Genomic DNA, 24,269 nt, shown 5'->3' with positions numbered 1-24,269 from the left:
TATGATTTTGAAATATTGGCTCATATTGGCTGATGAATTGCAGGTAGCATTTGCTTTTTTAATGTTGACTTCTGTCTTTGCAGCTTGGCAAGAAAATGGCCTCTTTGTTCCACGCGTCCAGGAAATGTTATTGTCTTAGCGAAGTCTTGGCCTTATTCACACCTTCTTCCTTCCTCTTCCTGTCAATTGAAAAAGGAAATTGAGATCAGTCTTCATTGGAACCAGCCTCAAAGAGGATGTGTGAGTTGGTGATTCAGTAAAAGTGTTTTTTCAATCAATTAAATGCAAAGGGACTTTTTCATGAGCAAAAGGTTTTTTTAGTCAAAAATCCAATTGAGCTGGTTGTGTTGACACAGGCGCCTTGCAGGGCCCACAGGACAGTTTTAACTTGGTTATTTCAATGATAATCATTTGTGAAATTATTTTTGTAGATCGAAGACAATACACAGGGCTTTTCACTCTGCTGGTTCTCAGACTCGGGTTATGTTTAACGCAACACATAGCTCGAGGTTAGCTTACGTCTTTCCTTATTGTACTGGTCCGAGGTTAAAGGGGCAGAAAGCCCGGGGTAAAGACAGAATGTACAGAATGAAAGGCTTTATTTATGTGTCAGGCTGCATCCACACAGGAACACAAGTCTGGTTTTTCACTCTTTGTGGTACAACTCTTTTCTTCTCATGGCTGTCTACACAGAGAGAAACAACATTAAATCAAAGATCAGATCCGAGCCACAGAGAGTTTCTGCTCCTGACTGAATGCAGCCTTTGATGAAATCTGATCTGTGTGTTGCTGAATGAGTGATGCACCCAGTTTATTGTATTCTAAACAATAAAATGTACTTTTGGTGCACCAGACAATAAAATGTGAAGAGTTTCATTGTAAAAGTAGAGGTCTGACATTTGAAAAATGTGACAACCAACAATATTGATTAGTACTGAGGTTATTAGTCATCCTGTATCATTTTAGAGGTTGTAGTTTTTAAATATTGAGCAACAAGCATTCATTTTTTCCAATTAGATAAACTGGATGTGATAAAAATCCAGAGTAGTAGTTTATACAGCTAGTATTGGGGGAAGTTTTAGAGCTGGTTCCATGTTTTCAAAGGGAAGAGAAGAAAAGCCTTGCAGACGCTGCCACCTTGTGTCTTCTTTGTCACTGTGCAGTGTGTTGCAGAGCTCTTCCCTGCTTTCTAAACAGACAAATGCTGCCTTTGCACAGGACTATAACACCTGTTTAACTCTTTATGGCTCTGGTAAATCAGAGTCTAGCTCATTGCCCAGGAAGGCGTCTCAACACCTGAGTTGCGAGCAATGGATCATGTTCCAGAATGAGCTATTCACTCCTTGTGGTGACTCTGCTCTTATAATTATGGCACTTTTCAACACTTTTAGAGTCTTGCTCCTCTATAGTTGAGAGATATTTGATGAAGTTTAGTGCTGGAATGATTAGTCAATTAATCAATTAGATGATCAATCATAATTTTTATAATCAATTAATTGTTTTAGTCATTTATCAAAAAAACACACCAAACATTTGCTGGTTACAGCTTCACACATGCTAAGATTTGCTTACTTTTCTCTGTTTGATATCATTATAAAATGAATACTTTGAGGTTTTTTGACTGCTGGTCATAAGTAAACAATTTTAAGAATCACATTGAGCTCTAGTGATTTATGATGATGATTTTTTTTCCCTGTAGACTGTCACCAAAAGCTGACTGAGGTGACTGACTGTAATGTCAAAAACCATGACTAGACAAGATTAATGTCATTATTTATGTTATTTTATAAACCTTGAAGTGGACCGTGGATTCAGTGGGTTCAGTAATTTCACAGAGAGCAGTCTGTCAGCTTGGCAGCATTAAAAAATATTAAATTATATATTTTTTTATTCATAGCTATTGTAGTTTACAGTTGTATGGATATTGCGAGTATGACAATGATAATCAAATACTGTTTGTGTTTTGACGATAAATTGAATTTTTATGAAAGGACAAAGTGGAATACATGAGCTATCTAGATTAATTTTGTTCTGCTGATACTAATAATCATGCACAGAAACACAGACAAAAGTGATGTCCAGCACTCACATATTCACTGTATTTTACACTCAACATGTAGTGCACATACTGTACATCACATAATGTGCACTTAGTCAAAAGAACATATGTACATTCATTAAAACAGGGCAAATGGCCAATGAGACAAAGTGTAGAGAACAGCCATCCATCGACCACATACAGAATAAACCAGTCAGTATCTGGATTTATAGAGGAACAAAAATTACATTATACAACATTGTTTGACATCATGGAAAAGTTGTATTCCAAAACTCTACATATCCATTCAAGATAAATGAGAAGTTTGTCACTCAATCTCTCTCCAGCTTGTAAATGTATTATGATTTTGTCAACCAGGGACCTTCTACCCATTTAAACAATTTGTTTTCATATTGTGCTATCAGTTATTTTGTAAAAGTAGGTTTCACTTATTTCAGATGGTTTCTTCAATTTAGTTGGATGATGAGTTAATGGTTTTCCATACAGTAAAAAAGTTGTGATGATGCTGCCACCTAGTGGAGTTTGGAAGAATTTGTCACAGCTCAATATTGTGACTTGGTTATATATTCTTTAAAAATCCCAGCAAAAATCAAATGTATACAATCAAAAACATACAGTGTGGTGTTTTGCAGAACCTTGCAGTACCATGAGTGTGTACATTTTAGTATGTTTGGCCCCAGTGGGATACAAACCCCTGACCCTGGCAGTGTTAGTGCCACACGACCCATTGAAATGACACAGGACCATATATTTACTGGTACAGTGTGACCTAAGGTTTTTTGCTGGCATCATTGTTTCAACATGGAGGACAATAAACACCCAGAATCAATAGCTGGCAGTCTATCATCTTGCCTCATTTTCATTTGCTGATGTGAAATCCCCATAACACACTGTGTCATCACTTACATTTTTGAATGAATATATTTGATTTTTAACATTGTGCTGTTTTAAAATGCTCATGGAAAACAGTTTATTCTTTAAAGTATATTAAAGGGATTTTTAAATATTTTCCTGTGATTGCCTAAACCTTCTGTTACTCACTGTGCCATGTGGCAACCCGATCTGACACCTATGTAAAAATAACAACAAACCATAGAAAGTATTTGCAAGTGCTGTTTGACCCTCTTCTAAAACAAAGCAATACTAAAATGCTAACAACTTATTTCAAATTCAAGTTCCAAATCATCTCTGTTGGCAATAAGTATCAAGCAAAATTGCAACTAAAATGACATTTTATGAGAAATTTGGTGACATGGATCATGTGTAAACCACAGTTAGTCCAGTTTGGCCATGCAGTACTGTGTCCTGGCACTGTGGTTCTGACCCTTGCACTCCTGCTTGTTATGTTGACAATCTGCACTTGTAAGTTAAGACTATCAGCTAAAAGCCTAAGATGTAAAATGTAATACTCAACTTTCATGATGATCACACTGAGAAGCAAAAGAAGAATCACATTTCCATGCTGTCTGTGGTTTTAGAGCATCAACAGCAAATGTCTGAGACGGGAGCACTGCACCATGTTGGCAGTGCACAATCTTTAAAGTTGAACCCGGCTCAACTTCTACATGTTGCAGCACTTCAACTGCATTCTCTGTTAGCATAACAATAGCTTTGAGTTTGTACTATGATGATGAATACGTCAAATGTGATTTTCCTTCTGACACTTGAGTTGGCCAAAGAGTACATTCAGAATAAAAACTGGATGCCTTTGTAATGCATCATAAGCCAGCACCAATCTTTGAAAGCCACTACTCTAAAAGACTTGGTTTCTAATGGTTTAACACCCATATGAGCTTAGACCAGGTGTCCAGCTGTGTGTGTGTGTGTGTGTGTGTGTGTACATGAAATTACATTACAATGGGTGCAATCTCTTTGAGTCCAGCTTGATAGGTGTGTGGTTCAACCCAGCATCTTTTCATGTACAAAGTTGAGTCAGAGTTTTGCCTAAGTCAAATCTCCATGGGCTGAGACAGGACCAGCACTCTAGAATGCTTGTTACCATAGTTACATGGGAACAACACTCCAGAACACTGGTTACTGTGGTTACATGGGACCAGATCTCTAGGACATTGGTTACCGCAGTTACATGGAAACAGCACCCTAGAACACTGGCTACCATAGTTACATGGGACCTAGAACACTGTTGCTCCATGTGATAAGTTCAATTCATGTTGCATCCTACTTTCTTTGTATTCCGTTTCCTTGATGTTAAGACATTCTGAAAAAGAATTCTGGTCACAGTGCTGGCCTCCTGACCAATGAGGTTCTGCCATCTGATGACATAATCATCCAGTCTTCTTTTCACTGGTTCTGGGTCTAATTTCCCCCTTCTGTCCAAGCCAGTGTTTCCCCAAGAATGCTTTTCTTCTCAGGGCTGAAAGGCCTCTGACGCAGCATTTAGACCAAAATTCTCTTTTGAAAATAATGCACAACAAGAACCTCACTTCATGACATGGAAAGAAAAGTTGTAGACCCTCAACATAGCTGGAGACAATTTTCTAACGTCTAAAACTCATCTGTTACTTTTATCTCCTTTGGGATCACAAAAACAAAAATGGGTTTTTTTTTATGTTACCTCTGTCTTTCACAGACAAGAAAATGTGGGAAACAAGATTTCATCAGTTTACCACTAAGCAAAATGGAATACCATCATGTCTCCAGCAATGGCGGGTGTCTCTAAAATGTTTAGAAATTATCGTGTGACATGCTGACTTTGCTGCGTATGTGAATGACTGGCAAGGTGGCATCTCCTCTGGTGACAAGGTGACAAGCCCCGCCTACTCAATGGTATTTGAGACTTGTAATTTTTTTCTGTTGAATTAGTAGCGTACTGTACCAACACTGGGCCTACTAAATGTCAATGCCAATATCAACATCACCATCACTATCAACACCCCTTAGTTTTCCATTGGAATAGTGAGCATGTGTGCTTCTGTTTGTGAAGAAGAACATGCAGATGTAACCCGAGCCCTTAAAAAGTGGGCCAATACTGAATTCATGCTACAAAACACAATGGAAAACTACATTGGACTGTGCCAGTATGGGTGCAGTGCGGTACACTAATGTCATGGAAAAAAACATATTGGTCGCATTTAGACAGCTGCAGAAGATCTGATTTTCACTTTGTGGTGCACACACAATCTTCTCATGGCTGAATACATGGAAAAATCCCTGTTTCTCCTCATGAGAAATAAGAAAACCAGATCTGTGCTGCAAAGAATTAAAAATACAATTCTTTTAAAATGCGTATTGCCCACCCTGACTATGTAATACCAGGGAAAACATTCAGCGTGTTTACAATCAAACAATATTACATAAGCTGTTTGTATGTGTTTTCATATCCCAATCACCAGTGTCCATCTGTACATGATCAACAGAATATTCTGCACATTATAATAGACGCAGAACTTACTCAGTCCACAAAAACCAACAGCAGAAAGGATGAGTAGTATTGAAGCCGCAGTATACTGGATAATATCACTATTTCCCTGGTGTCTTATTTGGATTTCTTGTGGTCAGGATAAGAGCTTATTTGAGTCTTTGTGAATGGGATGTGATGTGTTCACACCAACATCTGGTACAACACCTAATCGAAAACAAAACACTAGACAATCCCAGATATTTGCGGGACATCAGTGTGCGTGGAAACACTCATTGGTCCGATCAGTCGAAGACTTCCTCTTCCTGCGGCGCAATAAGGCGAGACTCCCCATGGTGCAAAGTGAAGAAGGAGTCCGGCTTCAACCCTTTCTGTTCCAGGGCCTCTCTGAGACGGACCGGGGGCTCCAGGTAGTACTGGGAGGGAGAGGGAGAGAGAGAGAGAGGGAAAGAAAGGAGAGAGAAAGCCAGGGGGAGAAATGGAGAACGAGGCACAGAAGGAAAAGGGAGAGCAGCGAAGAGAAAGGGAGTGTTAAAGACCAACTTTACCTAACCGTCCACATACTTTGGCTTTGAACAGACCAGCTTTAGCTCATTCTCCCCATACCGAGGCATTAAAAAGATCAAATTCAGCCCAGCGCCCCAGGCAGAGCGTTACTACAGGCTTTTTGTCAGCTCGTTTCAGAACTTTCCAAGCATGGCAGCTAGCCAGAGGCTGTATGAAACTGTGTTAGCTGCAGAAATAGTCATGCAGATTAACGGACAATGACACTTTTGTTTTCTTTTGTGTCACGAGAACAAAATAGAGTGTCAGAGCACTTTTTACCTCTGTGACGCTCTCTCTGCCTCTCTCTCTCTCTCTGAAGGCATCCATACACACAGAGTGACTCTTTAGGCAACTCTGGTTTATAACAGTGACCATGGAGTTAATGATAATGAAACAGTAATGTGATACTTTATTGATTCCTGTCAACCATTGTTGTTTTAAAAAGATTTATTTTTCACATTGCCCAGAAAACATGTGTATCACCACCCTAACACACATTTTAATTGCTCTATTTCCTTACTCAGTACAATGGATTCAAACAATATTTCACTTATACACACACACACACACACACACACACTTTAAATTCACATTTTCTACCGCAAAAATGTTGTTTTTTCTGACACTGTGCTATAATCTGGACCTCACAATAGAATTAAACTAGGCATACATACACACAAAACATAAACTAATCAATAACTAGGTAGCTAAATCTGTCTATCCACTGCACACACACACACACACACACACACACACACACACCCCTACCTCGTAAGCGAGGGCAAAGGTCCCCCAGTGAATGGCCACTGAGTGTTTGGCCTGAACGTCTTGGTGAATCTGAACAGCCTCTTCTGGGTCGACATGCTGCCCACGCATCACATCCCTGATACACACACAGATACACACACACACACACACACACACACACACACACACACACACACACACACACACACACACATTCTTACACGTTTGTCTCTGTAGCACAATGGTTAGCATACTGTTCTAGGCTCATAAGACAAAATATTTAAAAGTTGTGTTTTCACCACAGTCTCAAATTCTAATTGTAGGCCTGGTGGTTGTGGACCAGATTTAATGTAACTGGAAGCTCAAAGGTTCTTAACAAGTTGTTTGCCAAATCAAAGAAAAGAGGAGAGCATGTGGGTATAGTTTAGTAATTACATTAGATAAATACATTCTATTGGTTTATTTGTAACGAGTGGGTGTGTCAGGTCAGGTCAAAGAGAAAAAGAACAAAAAGGACAGTGTGTGTGTGTGTGTGTGTGTGTGTGTGTATGTGTGTGTGTGTGTATACCTGGGCAGGTATGCACCAATGGGGATTGCAGCGAGGTCAAAAGGTCCGAAGCGCCGTCCGATCTCCTGGAAGGAGGGGCAGTAGCCGGTGTCACCAGCAAAGAAGAATCGATGGTCAGGACCCAGAACAGACCAGCTCCCCCATAAAGCCTGGGAGGAAGAGAGAGAGACAAAGAGGAAGAAAGAGAAGCATGTTAAGAAAGTTTTCAGGCACTCTGCTGCCTCTGCTCTGGCCCTGCTCTCTCTTGATGAGTTAGAAATGACTCAGGATGTTGCGGCAGGATCTGTCTACGCTTTATTTTTCCAAGATCTACTTAGGCTTGGCTACTGATCCTGCTCAGCTATTCGACTACAGCCTTTTCAAAGCTCATATGGTGAATTTTGACTTTACACATACCCATTACAGGATTTTAACTGCATTTTTGCTAACGTACATCGCTTTCTCTTATTTGTCTGACACTTTTGTCATGATGCTGCTTTCTTGGCCAGGCTTCTCTTGAAAAAGATATTTTAGTATCAGTGGGATTACCCGATTAAATAAAGGGTATGAATAAATAAATGAAGTCCCCAATAATCAAACCTTTCTTTTTGGGGTGTGTTTATTGAGATGCTGAGAATAAATCTTGAACACCCCCCACAGCCACCAACTCTATACAGAAAAATCCTCATATACAACAGCGTACCTTGTTGTCGTCCAGCGCGGTGCGTTTGCTCCAGTGCTGAGCGGGTGTGCAGACGAACGTGATGTCATCGTGACCTGGGACACAGTTCTCCTCCCACCAGTCCAGCTCCATCACGTTCTCACAGCCCGCCTTCACCAGCCAGTCCATCAAACCCAGGGGCACGAACCTACGACACACACACACACACACACACACACACGCATAAATACACACATGCATACAATACATACATGCACATACACTTCAGGCCAAGGGGTACAAAGTTTTCTGTGTGTGTGTTTGTGTGTGCGATCACTCTCTTACACTCAAAGACACACTGGATGAGAGAATCAGCTAAATGCATAAACTGTAACCTCCAAAAGTATTATTGATTGACAGATCCAGCATCCACTCCATCCATCCATCCATCAATCCATCCATCCATCCACTCATCCTTCCATCCATCCATCCAGCCTACATACCAGCGTAGCTCCCCTCCAAAGCGTGCGTTAAGGCTGGCCACAGATCCAGCATCCAAATGATCATAATGAGAATGACTGATCACAACAGCATCGATCCTGGGCAACTGTTGGGAGGAGAGGGAAGGAAGGAAGGAAGGAAGGGAGGGGGGGGAGGTTGGGAGAAAGGAAGGAAGGGAGGAAGGAAGGAAGGAAGGGAGGGAGAGAAGGGCAGGGAGGGAGAGGAGAGAAAACAAACTGTTACACCAGCAGGAAACTAGACCTGGGTCAAATGGTTTGTTGGAAATTATTCTTAGTGTTTGTTTTCACCTGCTTGGAGTACCAGATGGGTGGGGTTTTCTGCATCAGGACATTTCAGATAACATTATGTACGTTGTCGATCACAGATAATATGATGCTAAATTGGCTTTCAAGTGCTTTCCTATGATTGCCATCTGGCACTCGTGATAGTGTCCTAAGTGTCAAACACCACCCACTCATCCTGGCACTTAAGTGAGCTAAAACAAACCATAAAAAACATCAGCAAATACTATTTGACCTAAGGTCTGTAAGAAATGCTGTGACATATACAGAGTAACACACAATAACAGTGATGGGATACGAGCAGACAGAGAGAAACAATACGAAAAGCCGACACACACTCCTAGCAAATACATCTTGTAAAAAAAAATATATATATATATATAAAAACGACGAACAATTTTAATCAAAACTATGAAGAAAAACCTTTTTAAAAAATGTACAAAATGTAGTAAAAAGGAAAAAAAAAAAGAGAAAAAATCTTAACACCTAAATAAATCCTCATAACAAAACCTGGTAAAACATGGTGTCAAAAAGTACTAAACCTGTTCCACAGTGCAGGGGGGCCCTCGGTACCTTTTGGGCCCCATGAACTGGACCGGCGAGGCCCGCTGGCTGAAGATCGGGTCGGTCAGAATATTCAGCCCGTCCAGTTCAACCAGAACCGTGGCGTGACCCAGCCAGGTGACTCTCAGACCCGGAGCAGAGTCGGACAGGGCGGAGGAGCGGACCTCGCCGTTCAGGTCTGGCTCCTGGATGAAGTACGGTACCATCACCGGGAGTTCACTGTCTAGGGCCTGGAGGGGGGAGAGAGAGGGAGAGAGAGAGAGAAAAGAAGCAAAGAGAGAGGGAAAGGGAGGTGAGAGGGAGGAGAAAGAGGATGGAGGGTAGAAGTGATGGAGAGGAAGGTTGCAGGAGGGAGGAAGGGAGAGTGGAGAAAAGAGGGAGGGAGAGAAATATAGAGGGATAGGGACAGATAGCATTAGGGAAGAATGAAATAAAACAGCCATCTATTGATTAAGAAGAGTAGGATGTTTCAGCCTTATGACCTTAATGCTCTCACCCTAATAAAATAAGTGATTGTTTTGTGTGTAATTTCTTTGGAAATGTTGGAATGGTGCACTGTTGGTTCCTGTCCAAACACAGTGGTTGGCATGTTTCATGTTGCCACTTGTAGGGTTTTTCCGGCTTTTGGAGTTGGTTGGTTTGAGTGGTGCTTGAGTGGTAAGATCACACTGATAGGAGGCTGAGCCTAGATTCTGCTACCTACCTAAAGAAATACACTCTCAAATACGCTCTTTGATCAACTTAGCATTGTGTTTTTACGTAGTTATTTTGTTTTATGTAGTAATTTATGTAGTTCATTAGAGTACATGCTAACATTTTTACACATTGTGTATGTTTACTGAGTGATTTGAGCTAGCTTCCCATCTTTTCACCACAATGCCCTAAATACTGAACACACAGAGGTGAAACTGCTCCCAAATAAAATCTTATTTGCATGTTACTTGATGCCATAGTGCAGTTCCTATGGTAAAATGTATGACCTCTCTGATCCTTCATTTGTACCCTTATTCATGGAGGCTTCCTGCATACCACCCCTGATCTGTTGCCACTAAGGGGTTAAAAAATCTGATTTTCTGTTGCTGTGTGAAGGCAGCCTTTGAAGCCGTTAAGCCCTTACTGAGCTCAGCTAGGTTTACACTAACAGCTATAAATACCACCGGGGTTGTGAGCGCTGACGAGGGCCAGGTTACTGCTTACAGAGGTGGGAACAGGGATGCAGTGGTAAAGAAAAAGTTAGCTGAACTATGACCTGTGGTTCTGATCACTCAGGCTAAAAAACACTGATATAAATCACTGATAACACTGATATACATCGGCTTCTACAAGATTTTGATACAAGATTGATACAAAGCAAAATCGTCAAGTGTAAAAATCAACAGTGCCAGTGAAGTCCAACCTCATCGGAGTAAATATAACACACTTGATAGTTTTGAACAGCCGCCCCAGAGCCATATCAGCTCCATGAGTGGACAAACAAACACTTATTAAGACTGGATATTTGCTGTGAAGCAGCTTAAAAAACAGACAGAGCTTTAGTTACATTCATTTTTATACCTACCTACCCTTTAACTAGTTACGTACTAGTTACCTACCGTTTTACTAGCTCCCCACTTCTTTACTTGTTACCTACCCCTTTAAAAGTTACCTACCTCTTTAGTAGTTGGCACGTTGCTGTGATTTTTGTCCAACAACAGGAACCTCAGCAGGGTCGAGTAGGAAGGGAACCTCCATGTGGACCAGGGGTTGGTCCAGCGGCCATGTTTGTCCCGACACGACTTCGTCACTTCCTCCTACAATCAAAATTAGCAATTACAGTTACATTTTAGCCATTTATATTTGAATTACATTCTTGATAAATTTGTGTTTTGTCTTTGCATACACTTAAGCGGGGAATACAATTTAGCCATTTACTTAGGGCAATCGGCCACCAGGAGGTTTGGAGGAGGTGGAAGAGAGGAGAGGAGGTTTCGGAAGGTGTAGGAGCGGGGGAGTTTGTGAAGAAGTTGAGGAGAGAAAATGTTTGGGAAGTATTGGAAGAGAGGAGGAGGTTTTAGCAAGGCGCAGGGAGAGAAGGAGGCTTGAAGAGGACAGGGAAGAGTTGGAGAGAATTGGTGGGAAGAGGGAGGAGAAGAGGCGGTTTAGGGGAGGCAGGAGAGAAGACAGGAGGATTCAGGAGGGTAGAGGAAGGGAGTTTGTGGAGATGAAGAGGTTCAAGGAGAGCTGAAGTGGAGGAGAAGAGGAGGCATGTCGGAGTTTCAGGGAGAGGAGGAGGTTTTAGGCGAGGCGGGGTTTCTACCTCCAGCCGGTAGTCTAAGCGGAAGCTCTTGCGGGAGGAGCGGGAGGAGCTGGACTTCCTGGGAGTCTGAGGCTGAGGATCCACCTCTCCACCCTCAGCCCCTCTCAGCACTGTGCCATCCACCTACATGGTGAAACACAACATTTTGGTTGTGTTTGGTACGTTAGTCTATTCTACTGGCCACTTTAGCACAAAGCTGACCATCATTAGGAGGCTCTCTTCTGCTGTAAAAATGTAGCTGTAGCTGGTAAAATGGTCAAAGTAAATGGTGAATTTGGGGATTTATCAGCCACTGTGGCCTTTGGATAAAAAGTTCCTGCCCTGGTGGGACACTGAGTACATCTGCAAAAAGGACGTTTTTTCAGGAATGAGGAAATAACAGTTTATTTTCTCATTTACGCCTATGTATTTTTGAAATTTCATAATGGAATTGAATAGGTTTCAAGGGACCAAGAGTCAAAAAAGTCACTCAACAGGTAAATGGCCATATATTTTCAATCAAAGTTCAATCAAAGAAAATAAAATAAAAGAAATAAAAGAAAAACAAAACAAAATGTCTTAAACAGCAACCTGAAACAACAGTAACTGCTAGAGCTACACAGAGAAGGCCTATAGTTCTACATGAAAGCTCTGTTTTTGCATAATGACACTGTAATTAAACAAAATCTAACAAAAGAGACAGTTATATTGCTACCAACACCTATGATTCAGCTTCCCTATGTTCTGCTCTGATTAATACTCTCGCTCAGTAAATATATCATTTTGCGACATGCAAGTACATATTGGAGTTGCAGCTGGAGGCATTCTCAGCACTAAATCATCAGCTATGTAACCATCACTTGTTTGAAAATAATGTTTGGTTTGCTCACAAATGTGATAACATCAACACAAATCTTTTTTTTTCTCCTTGGGGAGAAATGAGATATGATTTTTTTCTGGTTTGACTGCTGGCAACAGTTGCAACACGTCTCTAAACAAGATGAGTGTCTCCAAAATGACTTAAGAAATATGCAGGTGATGCACTGACTTTAACTGTGTAGAGAAGTAGTTTGTCAAGCAACTCATAATCAGCCATATGCTACATCTTGTTGTTGTCTAATTACACTAAATTATAGAAAATGAAGGAGCTGTAATTTAATGAGTAAGCTACTATACCTCCACCAGGCCTTTTCTCTCCTCCAGCTCCGCTCTGGATGAGGCTGCTGGCTTCTCCATGGGCTCACCACCACACCTACACACAAACATACACACACACACAAACACACACACACACACATTTGTAATCTTCATTTATCCAGGGAAGATCTAGCAATCTATGTAATTAAAAAAAACTATCTAGAGAAAGTATTTTCCAGCTACACCCTGTCTCATATTCACACAGTTCCACACATTCACAGCCGGGAGCCTCCCAGTACAACCACAGTCTTCTACTGGTGGACACAAAGCAGCTCTACTGGAACAGCTGGGGGTTAAGTGCCTTGCTCAAGGGCACAACAGAGGGTGTTGAGGAAGGGGACAGCGTTACGCCTGCAAACTGGCAACCTGCTGGTTACAAACCCGCTCCTTTGTTTGACCTTTAAGCTACAGCAGTGGCAGCAGTTAAGACATTTTACATAAGTCTGAGAATTACACCAGCGTAGTTTGCATAGAAGACAGATCACATACAGACAATCAGGCGCACAGAGAGATAATACAACTCTCTCTCTCTCTCTCTCTCTCTCTCTCTCTCACACACACACACACACACACACAGCTAGATAAACTGCACTCTATTCAAATGAAAGCAGGTATTCAGAGATTAAACTTCCAACACTGCACACTCTTCGCCCAGGTTGTTCCCTGCAAAGTCAAGGCTAACCTTGTTCCTAAGCAAAGCCAGATCGAGCCGACTGTTACTGCAGGCTGATATTGTGTCATTCAGTTTCCCCAAAGCAACATGTCTTTTACCTCTTTTTACATTCCCTTGGCAGGCGAGATGAATAGATCACTTGTCCAGTGGGTGTGATAGATAAATACACACTGCACTGTTTTCACTCTTGTGTAATAATCATGGGGAAGTAATGTGCTCATGCATGCAACGATCTTGATATTTTGCTCAATTATAAAAATACATAACATGTGAACAGACATTAGACCATATTAACTTCAATACTTTCGGGTACAGTCAGCCTATTATCGTGCTAATATGATGTTTCTCAATATCAGTGTTTCTTGGCAAAAACCACTTGCGAGCTGCAGAAGAGCTGAGATAACAAACCTGGCAAGGTAAAGGTTATGATTAACTCACATCGTTGCATCACTACAGTCCCAGAGCAACAGCCAAAACTGCTCTGCTACTTCCCTATTAGTCATGATCTACCTCAAATGTGGCAGGACAATGTTTCTTAAACCGTGGGTTGAGCCATAAAATGACTTGATGGGCCTGTTTTACGACAGTATTGGTATGTTACTACTACTGCTAATGATAATAATTGTACAGCTCTTATCTTAACAGAGTAACAAAACAAACATGTTAACAAATCAATTGGGCTATTACAGAGGGAAAGTTAATTTCTTCTTTCTGGACTTCAAATGAATTCTGAAAGGAAAAGCTGCAAAACATAAGGGGGAATTTCACATTTCTATTTAGGCGGTAAGAAAAGAAACACCTAAGTATTTGATGTTGGCACCTACGCACTCCCAAGTCAGCAGGCGTAATAACTGCCCTTCCTTATTCTGCCTTCACCCACAGCAATCATAGTGCAGCACACACCCTTACTAACTACTATCCTGTCAGAGACACTCCTGAATGGGTATGATCTGACCCCTATGCACCATAACAGTGATGAGAGGCTAATAAGTGGATCCTCTATAATGCCGATAGAAATATTATGCCAGGTTGTGCAGACACACAGGACCAATGCCTGAATACAGTAATGCAGTGAAGGCCCACAGTCTTCTTAGGGAACTCCATACATTGAAGCTATGGCGCCCTGATGATGCACTTGTCCTGATGAATAGACTTTAATTCAACACTACACTCAGACACCGAAACAACAATGGAGCTTTGTGGATAAGGAAAACAAAACAAAGATCTACGTAGCAAGCGTGCTGATGTGGTCATATGAACAACAAATAGCCTACAGCCTTAAGTCTCTCCCTCTCTCTCTCTCTCTGTAGTCAAGTCAAATGTTTTCAAAAAGTTAACAGGTCTGCTGTTAAGTGCTTTAAAGAGCAACAAAGGACACAAATACAGATAAAAAAGCAAGAGTGAACAAAGAAGATACAATTCATGTAAGACACACAAGTCTAAACATGAATTGTCAAGTCCTTAAGATACTGATTGTCAAACGTATCCTATGCATAATAGGCTAAACAGAGTCTGGACAACTTCAGGCATCCTCAGCTATTTCCTATTTACTTTCAGGTACTTGAAACAGTCACACAGAGACACAGACAGGAAAGACATAACAGCAACAATAATGACAGACAAACAGGTTAAAGCATGGACTAGAGCATTACCCGCCTAGCCCTGAAAACAACTATAATAATCCTATAATAAATTGTACAAGAGTAGTATACAAATAGACTACCCCAGCAAAAATATGAGTCCCTATAGGAATATCATAGTAATAACATAAAATAGAGATTAACAGACACACTTTAAGCTGAACATTACAGGAATGCTAGGGTGATTTTCCCCTAAGGCTGGGCAAGCGTCGTCATTATATCGACCAGTATCGATAATTATCAACTCACAACAACTAAATGCGTTAGCCTGCAGTCAACTTACCTGTAAACTTGGCTGCAACAGAGGAGCAGTGGTTCAGTATAGTATAGGAGACATGTCTGCTGCATGTATATATATCCCGGTGTTATTACGAGCTATCAGCTATAACATTATTGGCAGCTTCGGTTCCTTGACCATTTCCACAAGTGTTTGGATGTAGCCTTCGGTAACTACACGCTTAAAACTTGGATGCAGCAGTGAAACCAGTCGGTAGATGTCTGTCAGAGGTAAGGCATAGTGTTTTTCAGGCCTGTATACCTGTGTAGTCGCGAGCTACCGGACGGTGAGGCTCATTAGTCGGTACCAGCTCTGTTTCTCCTCCTGACGTCGGTGCAAAACCCTCTGGTCACGTGACCAGCCGAGCAACTCCTCCGGCTTTGACGGGGCTGCTTCATAAATTATAACGATTACTATAATAGAAACAACATTTAAAAAAAAAAAAAAAAAAGAATTACGTAGGATATAAAGAATAATAATAATTCTAAAAAATACAATAAAAAATACCTAAAATATGAATAGGCTATTACTACTGTGTGTACTATGTGTACAGAAAGAAAAAAAAAAACATTAAAAAATGAAATTTTAAAAAACGTATTTTATTACATAAGTGTAATTTTGAATAGTTGTTTTTGAATAAACCTTTTTAAAATAAATAATAAAGGACATTTTGTTGCCGTTTCTTCTACCAGGAACTGTGGTATGATGTCTAATGCTCTTATGAATTCTTCTGTGAAATGCTTCACACAAAACTAATCTGCTGTCTGCAAAAGTCTGCTTGTGTGTGTGTGTCGTCAGCATAACAGTCCTCAGCTATTTACCATGTGACATGTGAGAGAAAATGATCCAAAAACAGCTATCTCACCGTCCTGCACCTGCTTCGGTAGCCTGCTATTACTGACTTTCACTTTGAAAACTCCGAGATGGCATAAGGACTGTAACAAAAAAAAAAAAAAAAAAAGAAGGTGTGAAATAACGGGGCAAAACCAGCATTGTAGTTGTTAATGAGGGCAGTGTTTCCCAAAAACATGAATCCCCAAACAAAACGAAAAAACACTATAATATTCATATTAGGACTTGTAGTGTCTGTGATACTCAATAATACCTTTATAGTGACCATATCGTACTTTATGGTATTTTTTATCTATGTATTCCTATAGGGATTTGTAGTTTTGCTGTGATATTTATAGTATCCTTCTATAAACCGTGACACAGTGCGGACTTACCTTGAATTACTTGTGTGTGAGGAGCGCTGGGGGTATTTTAACCCGGGTAGACCTACTAAAGGCACATTCAGTCGTGCAGTATATTTATTAGGCTTACAACTACACGCCAGTAAAAACAGCACAGGCCTGAACAACACGGACTCCATTCTAGTTGCTTGTGTCTGACCATATTTACAGCGGAATAATAATACAGGAAAACAAGAGCACACAAGCCTGCATGTGTCTTAATTTACCACTGCAGCTTGTGGAAAGTTATTCAATGTCGGTCCGGACAGCACGGCAGTGTTACCAGAACTTCCTCATTTGTACAGCCAAGTTGTAATGCTGCCTTCAGGTGCTGTCGGAAATCTAAAAATTTAGACTTCTCCTTCATGAACGACCCAACAAAGTAGTAGCCTAAATACGACTGAGAAAAGTGTGTATTTTTTATGATACAAGGTGGAGAGCCTGGAAGCTGTGTCAACAATGATGATGACTAGTGGCAATGCATTACACAACAGATTTTGGCTATTAAATTAATAAAAACACGAATTAGATGTACATTTTCTTCTCTTCATTCAGCATCTCCAACACAAAGAAGCTCTGTGCCGCTTAATTTCTAAAATAAAAACACTTCCATGTGCAACAGGTCGTATTTAGACGGTTGAATGCAGAATTTTTGGGTTTATGAGGAGACCTTGAAGGCAGCAGAAGAAAAAGTCATGCTTGTAGGGGGGGTGTATACATACTGCATTATGAATAGACCATAGACACATTACAATTGACTATTTGCAACCCGTATTTTCAATAGATGTTCTTACAATCTAAACTAATTTTGCAGGCTATATGTGTGGGTTAATCTACCAAAACAAAACTCTAATCAACACTGCATTCGACCAACAGGCTTCTGTAAACCTATTCTTTTAGAAATGGAAGACGACGACAGATGTATTAAAGTTGGGAACTGTTTGACAGACTGATTAGAGAGACAGTCCTGAAACTAAAAGGACAAAGGTTCAACCCCTGCAACAGCCAATATGTCCTGCCAACGTACCATTGAGCAAGACACTGAACCCCTCTCTAGAGTCTCTACTCATTTATGCCCCTTTCACACCTTATTTACCCAGGAAATGCACTGGTGGCCCGGGAGTGAGAAAGAGTTGAACCTCTCGCCAAGCCTCTAAGACAGAAGAAAACAACAGAATTTAAATCACATTAACTTTATATATAAGAAGACAACAGCATCACAAAAAAATGAGCTTTTCACATTCACAACTGTCTACACAAATGTGATGTTGCATCAGGTCGGGTGGGATCACTACAGGTGGGTTTCACTCAAGGATCAGCCTCGTTCCAGCACAGGTTCTTCCCAATGGAGAGCTCCACTGAACAAAATATCTTAGACTACAAAAAACATCTGAAGATCAGGGAAAAATTCACAGGTATTTTGAGGTTTTACATCACAGCCAACTGATTAAGAAATGTTTGGGTGGAAGGGAGCAGAAAAAAAAACACAATAACAGATCTGAACATTCAAATAGTTAATTGCAAAAGTTTCATCTTGGCTGTCTGTCTCGCTTCCGTGTCGTTTCATTTTTACAGTGTTGTATGAATGCAGATTGTTTGTGTGTCTCTCTCAGTGCTCCTTGTGGTCTTTCTTCTACAATTTTCTAATATCCATCTTTAGGTCGTCTTTGAGCTCTGGAGCACAGAAATGAGTTTATGTATCGGGGATGTAGTCAGGCCAACACACAAATGCCGGAAACAGTCTTTAGTAGAAATTAAAATGGGTTCACTGTCCAAAAAAATACAATGCAAAAAAAAAAACACAAGATGATCACGTCCATGTGTGTGTGTCTCAGTGTTCCTTGTGGTCTCCATCCTCCTCCAGTTTCCTGATCTCTGTCTTCAGGTGGTTGATGTTTTCTCTGCTGGCCTTGAGTTTTTCCTTCAGCTCTGTGATCTCCTGGCTGGTTCTCTTCTTCGCTGCTTCCAGCTTCTCCCTGGTCCTCTGCTCCAGCTCACCAACTACAGACACAGGCAGGCATATATACACACACGAGAAGGAAAGTAAACAACATGCAGTATGTAACCCACATCTTACACATATGCATGATTGGAGTGAGCGAAACTACACTGACTTTAAAAACTCCACTTGTTAACACCAGAGTGCTGTGGTAGCACAGAGCTCTGCAGCCTAAACAGTGCAAACCGTAAGCACTGTGCATGGCAAAAAGTGTTACACATGCATGAATGAATGCACACACAGCCTGGATCTAAGAAAGCACAGTGGTTATTCTGTGACAATCCTTGATGGTTTCTGAGGTTTTACATATTAAACTTAGTATTGATTGTTTCTATGTTGTCTTTGTGTGTGGACATACACTCCGTCTCGTGCTTGTATGCTCCCAGGGTGAGCTGTCTTGATGTGGTCAGCAGCTGCTGCATCATGGCTGTAGGATCCTGGAAGATCTGACAAGAAAGAAAACACAGCAGTCAGCTGTAGCTATGTCCTTGATTTTCTGTCCTCTGTGACAATCATGTTTGTTAAAAATGCTCTAGAAATATACTTGACTATTAGGCCAAAGCTTCACAAAGTTTCAATCACTGCCACAACAGCAAAGTGTAATGCTGTCATTGCTACGGTGTAATGACTAATAGGTTCTACCATTCACAGTGGACAGTAATATAAACATAACTAGAATGTAATCACCAATAGGCCTACCATTTTCAGGAAAGAGAGTCTAGCATTTACAGTAAGGTGTAATGTAGTCAGAGCTACTGTGTGAGGACTGTCATACCATTTCATCATAGAATTCAGAGACCACCGTCTTCTTTGGCATGGCACTGGAGTCTGACTGGAACAGCTTCAACAGGTGGTACAGAGTCACCTAACACACACAGACAAAGGCATCCATGTAAGCACATACAGGGAGGTCAAATGTCACTATAAAAGTATAGATTGTGTGTGTGGCAGCTCTTACAGGTCTCTCGTTGGGGTCAATGAAGAAGATCTTGATGATGATCTCAAATTCTCCCCAGCCCGTCTCTGTAATCTCGTAGGGAGGCTTAGTCACCACTGGAAGGCACAGACAGAAAAACACAGTCAGACAGATAACTCTCGCAGCCTGTCAGTGGTATTAAAGGGAGTCAATTTTTTACACAAGACAGTAGATGCCACAAGAAACAATGAATCTCTTCTGACAAAAAAAAAATGTCTCAGGAATACAGAAAGACAGGCAGGGATACACACACTTCTCATCTCATATTTGTGATGTGAAAGTCGACTCACCTCTCAGTGGGTTACCATAACTCTCATGCAACTTAAACTGAATCTTCTTCACATAGGCAGACATATCCTAGAAGAAAAAATGTGATATGTGTTATGTATAGAGCCATGTGACAACAGGCAGTTTCTCTCTTTCAAAAAGTATCTATCCCTCTATCTATTCATTCAAGCTACTGGGACGTCATTCCAAAACAGAGGACAGATCCAAAATGTTTTGCATGTAGTGGTTTTCATTTTTGTTTGTGGTGATAATTATCTACTTTTCCAATTAGGTTAGTAAAAGAAATCTCACTCAGATAGTACACCTAAGTTACAGTTAAACCCTGATGAAGGCCTTGAGCTGGAATGTGTCAGTTTTATCAACAAATCTTTGTTCTCTGTACTTTCCTCTTTCCCAGTGTTACCTGTCCATTCCATGCACCTTGTTAGTGGCTGAAGTTGTGCCAGAATATATTACACCACCACTGTTACGGCCTAAACGTTTCAAAACTTAGATGTCCTACCTCATTTCTGTAGGGTTTGACATAGACAGACCACTGATGTGTGTGTCCATCCTCCTCTCTCTTCTTCCCAAAGTAGCGGGCAACGTTCCCAAACACAATGGGCTTCACAATGGTCACACCCTGCAGACCACAGAGAGAAAAGACATGACAATAACAAGAGTGTATTATTAGTAGTAGTAGTAGTGGTAGTAGTAGTAAACACTATGTAATAGAAACCAATAAGATAAACAATTAAAGAGGATACATTTAAAACACATGATGCAGTTATATGACTGAGCCAGCAAAGAAAAAGCAAGAAACAAATGGAGGAATAAAGTATCTCCTATTACTGGGTAGCATAACAATGAAATATGTTAATTTCTGAACTGCATACCTGTCTGTATAAAGGGTGGGGTGATAACAACTGTGGCGAAAGTCAACCCTATGATAAAAATAATATAACTGATACATTTTCTCATTGTGATTGTCTAGCGTCTAGCTAGCGAATGCAATTAAATTGTAGCAACTTGACAACAACAATGAATGCAACGCAACTGTTAACCGCCACCAGTCAAATTTACTATCCAAGAAGGGAAAGGGGACATTACATTCCAGTTCAAACTAAAATGAAACAGTAGCTGAACACGGTTTCAGTGAAATTAGAGTGAGTTAAATCTAGGCTATTAAAAAAACAACAACTAAAGGATGTTATCGTACCTTCACTCGCCCCCCGGAATCTGGACCAAATTCAGCCATCTTTTTGAACATAGTAGGCTACAGTAGGTAGGAAGTGACGTTGAACCCGCCGTTTACTCTAGAGGATTCTTCTTGTGTGTTTCAACATCTAATAAATTTGCCATTGAAGCATCAAAACTGTACTTTACACGGCCAGCGATTCATTTCAAATCGCCAGCCAAACAAGCACAGGAAGTACAGGTTGTGTTACGTGTTTACTTGTCCGACAGGTCCAGGGGATGCAGATACAAAGGTTCCGCTCGTTGGAGGACATCGTCTCTATTTTTCCGTTTTTCCACAATGTAAATCAATAGGCTATTAACATGGTTAATAAAGCCACAAATGGAAAAACTGCAATTTCAAACTGTGTACTGCGCTTTTATTATATGAATGTATTTCACACTGTTCTTTCTGATCTTAATGTCTACAACCATGGATGAAATGCTCACCACTTAAAATTATGGTATTTTTAGATGGAGGACGTTTTTTGTATTTTCAACAGATAGAAAATAATAAAATAAAACTGAAGTAGAGTTAAAAAGTGGTCAATAATGCATTTAATTGGCTAGAAAGTATATATCCCTTGGACAGGCCATCCTTTGCATCTGTACTCTCTTCAGGTGTCTTGTTACAAATGACAAATTGTAGATTTACTAAATAGCCTACAATTTTCAATGAACTCTGTTCTGACTCTATTCTCCATGTTGCGAGTTTTGTGGGAATATTTTGACCCATTACAGGACACCGATGTAATTCTGTTCAAAAGATTATTTTCCAAAAGTTCTTTGAATCCAACTATTTTTTGATTGTTGTTACTTTTTTTCTCACATTAAAAATCACCACATCTTAGAATACTGTTTAAAACTCAAATGATACAAATGAAGTCTGCAATTACATGCAGGAGTACAAATTAATATGACCAGAGACAGAAATGAAGGCTAAACTGACTTTAGATTAAGACAAATGAATACAAAGGATTGTTATTTTTAGGATTATTATTTTTATTTATTTGTATGATGATGATGTTGTTGAGGGACAGGGTGATAGGAGGTGGTGACAGGTGGAGATAGTAAAGACAGAGTCTTTCTCCTCCTCCTCCCCCTCTTTCACAAGCACAGGACAGAGAGTAACTCATTGGACAGACATGTAAGGCCTGGCTGAGCCCAGCAGCACCAGCCTTAGACCTTCAGCGAAGACGAGGATAAAAAACAAAACAAAGAAGACAATCAGAACCACGATGAGGCAGAAAGATGCTGCCAGGTGGAAACACTGTGGGACAGGTTTCTGAGAGAGCACACACACACACACACACACACTTCCTCTTCTCTTTCTCCTGCTCCTCCTCCCCTTCCTTGTCCTCTTCCCTTTCTTTTTTTCCCTAGATGACACATCTCTTGGTCACTTTCATTCATTTATTATTATATCTAAAATAAATCCACAGACATTACATGAGAAGATGTTATTTAGATCTTTAGTTGTGGGACTGTGAGCCTCCAGAGTTTCTGATGACCATTTCTCCTGAAAAAGGAGCCAGTTTTTGCCCCGGGGGGGCAGCATGTGTTGCCCTGGCTCTCCCTGGGTGTGGATGATGATCACATTAGTCTAGAATTTACATCAAGACCCCATGAGGTTTTGGAGATGTGTCTGATGTGATCGCCTCCTGCTGATCTTTCAGGAAGAGTATCTATGGAAGCAGCAGTACTAGATCTATTAGGAATAGAGTAGAAAGGAAGGTTACAGATCAGATCACATTCACACCTCCCAGGGTAGAAGGAGCGGCCGAGGAACAGGCCACCCATAACGCAGCCCAGCGACCACATGTCTATGGCCTCATTTTTCTGTAGACCTGAGGAGAGAAGAAGAGTTAACAACATGAGAAATATGTGACACAACCTCAGCTACTTACTGACTGTAGAGGACAGACACTTAAGTATGAGTCCAGGGCTTTAGAGATCTCACCTCCAGTAAAGGGGCTGACAAATATAGCCGATCTTAACCTTAGATGTTGGGATGGCCAAGCCAAAGTGTATTAGTTTGACCCTGATTGGTTCTCGCAGGCAATCCACCAACATGACATTGTCCGGCTTGAGGTCGGTGTGGATTACTCCAACAGTCTTCAAGCTGTCGAAAGCTGCAAGTACAATATAGAAATGTAGAGTTTATGCCATAGATGAACATTGATAAAACTTTGTATTTTGATTTCTTTCTGACAAACGTTGGGGATTCATTTTCATATTTTCTCTATAATTAGCTTTGTCTTTCAATCGGTCTGCAATCTGGTTGTGAAAACCACATCCTCTGTAGGCCTACCTGCTGAATGATCTGTCTCGTGTCTTTCAGAGGCAGAGGGCTGGACTGCCTCTGCCTCATGTACTCTCACAGGCTGATGTCCAACTCCTCAAACACTAGACAAGTGCAGCCTTTCAACACAAAGCAGTCGTACCACTTTACAATGTGGCACTTGTCCAGCTCCAAATGCAGGAGTTTTTTCAGCATGGCAACCTGGGAGTAAACAAGAAAATAGAGATGGTTATATGATCAATATTTAGTTCACATATGATATAATGAATTTCATCAGTGGGTCAATTAAAACCTGACCAGCTGGACAAATGCTACTCAAGCAAATCCAGAACATTTAAGTGGCCCACCTCCATTTCGGCCTCATGGATGCAGGCCTCTCTCTTCTTTAAAATCTTCTCCGCCACGCTCTCGTTGGTGTCCAACTTCAGACACCTGACAACTTTCCCAAAGCTCCCCTCTCCCAGGACGGCCTGCAGCTTGTAGTTGCTGCTGCGGAACTCCTGCTGGTCTGCACCAGGTACTGAGAGGGGAGGAGGGACCTGGAGGCGTCTGGGACGACCAGTGGATGTCATCCTGACAGAAAGCTGAGGGGAGACAAGAGCAGATGGAGGGAACAGAGAAAAGATTCAGTTACTTTTCAGCACCAATCCATTTAACACAACAGCTAACTCTTTGACGTTAACTTGAGATAGAGTGGAGGCTGAGGTTTATCAACTTTAACTTTTGATGAAATACAAATTTATTTTAACTCCACAGAAAAGTATACTCTCACTCTTACCTTGGGTTTGGGTAAAAAGCCCAAGTAGTAGCAGTAGGCTACTATGGCTTGAAAAAAACACAAAAGATTCATTGGGGATGTATATAGCATAACATACATTATATGTACAAC

General features: G+C 40.8%; 3 protein-coding genes across 5 annotated transcripts; all 3 read right to left on the bottom strand.

Annotated features, from left to right (window-relative positions):
* Positions 1-5,717: 5,717 nt before the first annotated feature.
* On the bottom strand, positions 5,718-15,658 carry napepld (N-acyl phosphatidylethanolamine phospholipase D). 2 transcript variants are annotated; one of them, XM_071522320.1, is made up of 10 exons: positions 15,375-15,658; positions 12,758-12,833; positions 11,603-11,725; positions 10,956-11,096; positions 9,285-9,536; positions 8,443-8,546; positions 7,982-8,147; positions 7,300-7,448; positions 6,753-6,867; positions 5,718-5,854 (listed from the first exon to the last, which is right to left on the bottom strand). In XM_071522320.1, the coding sequence occupies exons 1-10, from the start codon at positions 15,437-15,439 to the stop codon at positions 5,723-5,725; spliced, it is 1,323 nt and encodes a 440-aa protein (XP_071378421.1). In that variant the 5' UTR covers positions 15,440-15,658; the 3' UTR covers positions 5,718-5,722. The 2 variants fall into 2 exon arrangements, with proteins under 2 accessions (XP_071378421.1, XP_071378422.1); XM_071522321.1 differs by lacking the exon at positions 15,375-15,658 and adding an exon at positions 13,890-13,899.
* Positions 15,659-17,748: 2,090 nt separating this feature from the next.
* On the bottom strand, positions 17,749-21,267 carry yeats4 (YEATS domain containing 4). Of its 2 annotated transcripts, XM_071522328.1 has the most exons (7): positions 21,062-21,267; positions 20,366-20,485; positions 19,866-19,932; positions 19,558-19,652; positions 19,375-19,464; positions 18,958-19,045; positions 17,754-18,601 (listed from the first exon to the last, which is right to left on the bottom strand). In XM_071522328.1, the coding sequence occupies exons 1-7, from the start codon at positions 21,110-21,112 to the stop codon at positions 18,432-18,434; spliced, it is 681 nt and encodes a 226-aa protein (XP_071378429.1). In that variant the 5' UTR covers positions 21,113-21,267; the 3' UTR covers positions 17,754-18,431. The 2 variants fall into 2 exon arrangements, with proteins under 2 accessions (XP_071378431.1, XP_071378429.1); XM_071522330.1 differs by lacking the exons at positions 19,558-19,652; positions 19,866-19,932 and having other exon boundaries at positions 17,749-18,601.
* An 836-nt stretch (positions 21,268-22,103) lies between these two features.
* Positions 22,104-24,230, bottom strand: LOC139646322 (uncharacterized). Its single transcript, XM_071522327.1, has 5 exons — positions 24,159-24,230; positions 23,728-23,964; positions 23,390-23,581; positions 23,039-23,210; positions 22,104-22,925 (listed from the first exon to the last, which is right to left on the bottom strand). The coding sequence occupies exons 1-3, from the start codon at positions 24,228-24,230 to the stop codon at positions 23,456-23,458; spliced, it is 435 nt and encodes a 144-aa protein (XP_071378428.1). The 3' UTR covers positions 22,104-22,925; positions 23,039-23,210; positions 23,390-23,455.
* Between the last annotated feature and the right edge of the window lie 39 nt (positions 24,231-24,269).

The sequence above is a fragment of the Centroberyx affinis genome, unplaced genomic scaffold (assembly GCF_046629955.1).
Source record: "Centroberyx affinis isolate AG114_WGS23_722 - 3 ecotype Tasmania unplaced genomic scaffold, CSIRO-AGI_Caff_v1 ptg000976l_1, whole genome shotgun sequence".
Lineage (NCBI taxonomy): Eukaryota > Metazoa > Chordata > Actinopteri > Beryciformes > Berycidae > Centroberyx > Centroberyx affinis.
This window is presented reverse-complemented; position numbering and strand designations above follow the sequence as displayed.